The sequence below is a fragment of the Solanum pennellii genome, chromosome 11, assembly GCF_001406875.1.
Source record: "Solanum pennellii chromosome 11, SPENNV200".
Lineage (NCBI taxonomy): Eukaryota > Viridiplantae > Streptophyta > Magnoliopsida > Solanales > Solanaceae > Solanum > Solanum pennellii.
In genome coordinates this window covers 62237213-62244684 of record NC_028647.1, presented here as the reverse complement: position 1 = coordinate 62244684, position 7472 = coordinate 62237213, and the positions used below count along the sequence as shown (strand labels likewise).

The window sequence follows — 7472 nt, the reverse complement described above, 5'->3', positions numbered from 1 at the left end:
CTTTATCATCCACTAAAAGTTCGACTCAAACATCTCCTTCGTATTACAATTTTTGACTCGAAATCACTTTAAGTCACTAAAGGGTCGTTTTATATAGAATGTATTAGCAAAAATAATGCATACATCAACATTGTTCTCGTAGTTAATTTAACTTCTCCAACTCAAGTCAAAACTCACTACCCCATTTCACTCTAGAACTATTCACAAACCAATATTGCTAATCAATATAGACCAATCTCATAACCAGTGTAGTAGGAATAGTATGAAAATATAACAAAACTTGATATGTAACCAATTGGTACAAACAATTAGAAGAATTCCACACAACTTGAAGATAATGAATGTAGAGCTTTATGCAAAAATTTCTAAAGATATAATTAGCACCACCAGACCTCCATTTTACAGCTAGTATACTTTTGAAACTAAAACATGAATACCTTCATCATATAGCTTTACAAACTCTTCATGAAGCTGTACATGTATAAGAGAGAAATGTGGACAACAGAGTCCCATTATATTGTTCCTAGAAAAGGAACAGAAATTTACTAGTATCAGCTGAATTCTATGTTTATGTCAAGATACATGAGATTGAACCATAAATTTGGTTTCTTCTCATCTTCTTCCATCAGGAGTCCATCGTTCCGATGGATAAGTATTTTTGTTTTGTTTTTGTTGTTGTCCAACCGACGTACTAAATATAATCAGCCAGCCAAGCAGGACAGTTGTATCTTATGAAATGAATTCGAAATGGTTTCTCAAAGGGATATATAGGTGCCCTGAATTACCAAGGGATGAATCTATTCAAAACATGTAGTGGCGAGAATTCTGGTGTGGAGGGGGAATAGACATCAAACCTGAGTCTTCTCGTCATGAAATCAAAGAGGAGCTTTTACGGTGTCTTGAGCTTCTCGGTTGCTCAACTGATGCTCTTGGGGTTGGACCTGTGCTTTCAACCACATCTGGTTGAGTATCCGAGGATCGGTTAAGGAGCTTGCATCCAAACTTTCGGGCAAGAAAGCGCGGAGAACTGAGGTAACTATGTGACTTTGTGACCTTTCTCATCTCTTGTTTGATTTTGCTGAATTCTTCTTCAAGTTCACCAACCCTGGACTTCATTCTTTCCAAGTCCACCTTTAGACCCTGGTTCTCACGCACGACTGTCACCCATCCGTCTCTTTGTACAATTTGACCTGCCATGTCACTAGGGCCAGTGACGGGAGCTGCAGGACCACTCTCTGTATCCAAGACTTGGAAGCGACCAGCTACAGCTGTTCTCAGCTGCAATTGCCCGAAGAAAAGAACTTGGAGAACAACTCGAAGAGGCAATCTGTCATTCTGGGATGCATGGGCGCAAGCATCAATAGAGAGCTTCTGACAGTCAAGGATGTTGCAAAGCTGCTCCTTCTCTTTTGCTGAAAGCCAAGGATGCGCCTATACAATTTTCATTTCAATCCATTAAAAGTGTACCAAGGTTCCACAGTGCAGAGTTGGAAGTAATTAAGCTCTAGGTCAGTGATGAAGCATAAAACAAACAAAGCAAAAAGATATAAAAGGTGAATACATGTTGAGACTACACATATGGCATAAAAGAGAGCAGAAGAAATAAGCTAGAAAATCATTTAGCATAAAAAAGACTAAGCAGCTTTCCGAGATGCATTCACTTTTTACTAGAGGCCTACCCTCAGAAATGAAAGACTCTTTCCTATTTAAGTCCGTCTTCAACAATGGATATGCAATTGACATGCTATGAAATATAAAAAGGCAGACATCGATGGAATAGAATGAAATGACTAACTATCATGTGACAGTTAACTAGCAGGTAAATAAATTAATCCAAACAATCAGCTTAAAAAGAAGTCCAAAAAAAATTTGGGGGAAGGGGATGGGGAAATGGGAAGGGGATTACAAGGTGGGGATTCAAACTCTCACCAACACGGTGAGAGTTCAGGTAGCCAACCAATTAAGCTACTAAGATTCCCTGGTCCAAAAAATCAGCTATATCATCACTAAGCACACAGTGAAATATCAGGGACCGAATCAAACCTTGAAGTATATATCTAGAGCTCTATATAGCCCATCATGCAGAGATCTTGAAGATTCTGGGAGAGCTTCAGCAAGTGAACGCACTTTTTCCGGCTTTAGGTTCACATCAGATGCAACTTCTGCAATATAGCTGTCAACCAACTTCGCCACTCTCCTTAAAGGGCGGGATGATGGTGATGTTCCTATCTCAAATGAAGATGGATTAGGTATTGCAGTGATCCCAGATTCAGAAGATATAAAATGATGAATCATTCGTTCAACACAGTCAGTGTTATATAGTGTATCAGAATCTGAGTAGGAAGGTATCAGCAAACCATCTAGGGATGCTAAGTCCAACTGCATTCCTATTCTCCTCTCCAACGAGTCCAGGCATGTGTGCTGCACACCAAGTATCAAGGCAACTCGCAGAAGTCCCAACAAGAAACGGCAAAAAGACTTGCCCTTCAATTCAGGAAGCTGTTTCGCAACACTTTCAAGAAGAACTTTCTGATTGACAGCAGCTGGTGTCATACTGAAACTAGCAACTGTTCTAGTTTTACCAATTTGCCCACTCTGCCACCGGCCAAGTCCTGGAAGGTACTTCCTACAGTAGTACATCATAGCACCTGCTAAATTTTCATGTCTAATACCTCTGACTTCCATTGTTCGAATTAGTCTCTGAAATAATGGCACAGAAAGATATGAGATGTCTTCGAACCACCAGTCAGATTCAATGGTTTGGATTCTAGCACCGGTGTTAATTCCATTCCACAATATACTACCTCCAGGGCTCTGTAAACAGCCATACAACAACATAGGCCATCCAAATAAACTAGGATCTGTGCAGACCATCACAGAGAGAGCATGCGAGCATTTACTAATGATCTCTAGCTTGTCTGCTCTTGGTATGACAGAATCACAACTTTGGAGAGCTAATATGCAATCTTTCCAATTCTTCAGAATATTCTTATGAAAGTAAGCATCTGCCTTAAACAGTAAATTATCTTCACCATAGTCCTCTGTCATCTCCAAGTAATCTGCTGCACAATAAATCATAACTATGTTCCTTGGGGTATATTCTATTCGAATACCGTAGCAGAATTTAACTGTGACTAAAAATATGTCACTTCCACCAGGGAAGTCTTCTAAAGTTGTCAGGAAAGTCCCTTCATGTGGACCTTGAACTGCTCCTAGTATTTTGTCAATCCTTCCACATCTCGACATAAGTGGAAACTGGATAAACAGCATTTTTTGGCTATTAGACAAGACTTGATATAGAGAAGTTAAATTTGCTGTAAAAAGGTGAGTTGGGGATTCCATATAAAGTCAGCAATACTTGATCATTATAGGATGCATGACAAGAAACAACATTAAAATAAAAAGTGTCAAAGACAAACATAAATAATTGCGAGGAAAAATCAAAGCAAGCGCATGCAAAATCACCCTTGAGAAGAGTACAGTTATTTTGAAGATTTGACACCATAGTCATCTTCCATAGATCACTGATTTCACACACATCACTTCTTAACAGGAGCTTGCATAAGTTTAATGAGAACTTCTGTTAGATGAAACTGAGTTGCCACAAACATTAGCATTCCAGTTTATTTCGGTTCTTCCAGTAAAGCATCGGGGAGTCACTTCATACTTCGAATTTTGAGTACTAATCAAAAAAAGGCAAGAATTGAAAAGGACATGATGAAAATGAATAAATGAACAGCAAAGGTATTAAAACTACTCTTTATGAAAAAAAAAAAAAAAGGAGATAATTAGCCAATACAATAATTTCTTTCTCACAATTAGTGCACATCAAGAGGAATTATCAGAAAATTTAGATATTTCAGATGCTGGAAGTAACAATTTCCAAACAGTATTAGATGTCATGAATAACCTAAATATAATTCTCATCATTCTGACCATATGCCAACATGTTTAGAATAAAGTACTACTCCCTCCGTCCCAATTTATGAGTTATTTTGACTTGGCAAGGAATTTAAAGGAAAAAAATAAAGACTTTTGAAATTTGTGGTCTAAAATAAGTCATAGATATTTGTATGGCTATAAATCATTATATTATGGGTAAAATAGGTATATTAATAGTTAAATTGTTACTAGATAGAAATGTGTCATTCTTTTTGGGACAGACTGAAAAGGAAAATAAGTCATATACAGAGGGAGTATTACATAATCCATGAAGTTTATGATACTTTTCAGAATATCATTACTATAGAAGAACTATTCTCAAGCCCCATTATATATTGCCAACATATCCATTAAACATCATGACAGTACTGGATTATTATTACTAAACAAGAAATAATTTTGAACAACCTCATAAATTCTTACCACCATGTCCATTAACCCTTACCCAAGACCTATTACTCAAACTCATTTGCTTGTAGCTATTCCATAAAAAATATACCAACACAGTAGATGATAACTCAGAAAGTGATGGTCCAAAGCAAATTGGATTAATGGATTCTCAAAGGAAGTTCATTTAAATAAGTCTATAACTTTGAACATAGAAACGAGCATCTCCTATAACTCCCGTAATAGCCTACAATATGTAGTTACTAATTATTTTTAAAAGAATATTCAAATTTAGGGAGTATATATTTGTTAGGGACAATTCAAAAGGTAAAATTAGACTATGTTTTTATAACAGAGGGAATGATGCTTCAAAAGATGTGTCCAAGTAGCAATCTAAAGGCCTAAAATGAGTCATATGGATTCTCTTATCCCATATAAACCGAGGCCCAATCTTTCAGGACTCCAGTTGAATGGATTCATCAACCAGGCTGGATTAACACCTACAATAACCATCTCTTTTGGAAAGATGAGAAACCCATCGCATTCAAACTAGCAAATGGTGATATGTTAACTTTCTCAAAAAAACTAGCAAACGGTGATAACCATTGTACCATGCACGAAACACATGTAGGCTTTAAAGTAAATTGTAAAAACATTAACTCATTCTTGAACAAGCACTGCCATGTTTTTCTCAAGTAGGAAGCAATAAAAACGGCATTATTTTTGAAGTATGATACTCCATTTTGTACTTATTGAATCTACTTCAGTAAGGTAGGGCTACGTTTGATATTGACAATGGGTCGCAATTCGACTGAGTGGTTCACAAGGAAAAAGGAAAGACTATAAACTCTATGTTCATCAGGTGCCATTTCAACAAAAAGAAAAATTAATGGTATAATAGCTATGTAACAATCTAACAGGGCATAACTCAAAAGTAGAAAATTGTCATCTCTCATAAATACTAACCCTCATAGTATTATTCCTTCAGCATTTGCCAATATTGAGCAATCTGCTTCTTGAACTGAGTTCTATATAACTTAAGAACTTACAGCAAAAAACATTAAAAAAGTTGGAATGCAACATCTCCATTATAAACATGGTTTATTTAAATGCATGATAAAGGAAATGAGAAAACACTTCACCTCAAAATTGCCTAGCACAAAAGGTCACATGCTAAGTTGCATATCCCTTAATTTTAAAAATTTAAAGAAGAATAAGTACCTTGTGAAGGTGGAAGTTTACTCCGTCCACAACTAACGTAAAATCACTGACCAAACTTGCATTGCAAAACCTGTCATGTGCATCAAATTATGAATCAAGAAAGAAAAAGAAGCGCAGCTAAATAATTCCAACTTATCCAAATCTACAATCAAAACTTTCGGAGTTAATAAACATCATGATGTTTTCATTCTGAAAGATGAATGAGACTCACCCCACCCCCCCACCCCCCCGGGCTTTGGTCTAGGACTCTAGTGGTAAGAGAACAACTTGTGATAACGTGTTCGAATATTGCCACATACAAAGGCCTGGCAATTAAGTAGAGAAGAGTAGAGGGGCAGACCCATTAACCACCGAATTCGAACCATTGAAGATTTCACAAATATAACAAAATGTGAATGAGACTCCAATCGAACTTAAACCGAGCCAACAGATCTTTTGGTATTGATATACAGTTAAATTTCAACTGGCATTGAAACTAAATAGATTGGTAGCCAAAAACATAAACATCCTCCTGGCAAGAAAATAGATAGCTCCCTCCCTCAATATTACCATCAAAATTGACCCAATATTGCCTCAAAATCTTAAGCACATCACCAAATTGGGAAGTAAGCTTATAAGCAAGAGCCAACGTTCAGCTCTTCAACAATATCTATGCCGGATGCAGAATTCTGTCCTTTTAGCCCTAAAACAAATTTACAACACAACAAGATATCTACTGTAATCCCACAAGTGTGGTTTGGGGACGGTGAGGGTGTAAGCAGCCTTATCCCTACCTTGTGAAGGTAGAGACGTCGTTTCCAATGGACCCTCGCTCTAGCAATAGCATATCAAAAGAAATCAATGCAGGAACAACAACATAACCCGTATAATCCACAAGTAGGATTTGAGGGTGGGGTGTACGCAACCTTACGCCTACCTTCTGAAAGTAGAGAGGTTGTTTCCAATAAATCCTCGGCTCAAGTAAAAACATATCAAAAGAAATAAAAACAGGCACAACACAACAACAACATACGCGGCGTAATCCACAAGTAGGGTTTGGGGAGGGTGGCGTTTGCGTAGCGTTACGCCTACCTTCCAAAGGTAAAGGGGTTGTTCCTGATAGACCTCGCTTTAAGTAAAAACATATCAAAAGGAATAATGTAACATACCAGTCATTTCCCTCACGGTAGAATCCAGTAACCTTTGCAGCGGGTGCCATCAATGATCCAAACTCCAGAACACAACAACTTTGTTTCTCACCCCTTCACTCAATTTGTATTTTCTCCAACACAACTTACACACCTTTTTCCTCCGACACAAATTCTACTGAATTCAATTGAAAGCATCTGAACCTATATGATGCTGGCAATTAATTACCAAATTATACAAACCCCCATCAAAGGAAAAAAGCAAAATCACCAAACATGGGAGCCACATAAATGAAGTCCAACATGAGTCAAACCTTAAGGGGTCATAAGAATCCACTCAATTAATTAGACACCAAAAAGAAAATCATAATCATTGGTCCCCCCCTCTCTTACAGCTAAGCTTCTTAACCCCCTACCAATAAGGGATGTCTGGGTTTGGGTTCGAGCCCCTGGATACGGTGTCGTCTTTGTTAGCGAGCGCTCACCTCAAATATAATACGCGCTCAAATATAATACTTTTAGTAAGACCCCAATGCGGTTACTGGACACAGGACAGAAAACCCAAAAAAAATAAAGGCTTTTTACCCCCTCACCCCAAACCCACCCTTCTCTTCTTGTGTTTCTAAGGAAAACTGAATTCACTGCTCACAACAACAACCCCAACAAAGGAAACAGCACAGCAACAGGTATAAGACTTGCAGTTGCGAATTCGGATTTAGTCAAGCCTCAATACAGCTATAGAACACTGGGTGGAAAACCCAAAAAAGGAGAGAAAAGCTTATTAACCCCTCACCA

The 7472-nt window shown here is 37.7% G+C and overlaps 1 protein-coding gene across 2 annotated transcripts; it reads right to left on the bottom strand.

Moving 5' to 3' along the window:
• Positions 1-308: 308 nt before the first annotated feature.
• Positions 309-7272, bottom strand: LOC107005161 (BTB/POZ domain-containing protein At3g44820). 2 transcript variants are annotated; one of them, XM_015203672.2, is made up of 4 exons: positions 6699-7272; positions 5551-5620; positions 2044-3255; positions 309-1431 (listed from the first exon to the last, which is right to left on the bottom strand). In XM_015203672.2, exons 1-4 carry the CDS (start codon positions 6746-6748, stop codon positions 868-870), a joined length of 1896 nt encoding a protein of 631 aa, XP_015059158.1. In that variant the 5' UTR covers positions 6749-7272; the 3' UTR covers positions 309-867. The 2 variants fall into 2 exon arrangements, with proteins under 2 accessions (XP_015059158.1, XP_027768880.1); XM_027913079.1 differs by lacking the exons at positions 5551-5620; positions 6699-7272 and adding an exon at positions 5296-5519.
• Between the last annotated feature and the right edge of the window lie 200 nt (positions 7273-7472).

Excerpts from the sequence above, each read along its gene's own strand:
- LOC107005161 (XM_015203672.2), bottom strand. The coding sequence starts at position 6,748 with ATGGCACCCGCTGCAAAGGTTACTGGATTCTACCGTGAGGGAAATGAC. Across the intron at positions 5,621-6,698 it reads TACCGTGAGGGAAATGACTG|GTTTTGCAATGCAAGTTTGG; the intron begins GTATGTTACATT and ends TGCACATGACAG. Across the intron at positions 1,432-2,043 it reads CTCTAGATATATACTTCAAG|GCGCATCCTTGGCTTTCAGC; the intron begins GTTTGATTCGGT and ends AAAATTGTATAG.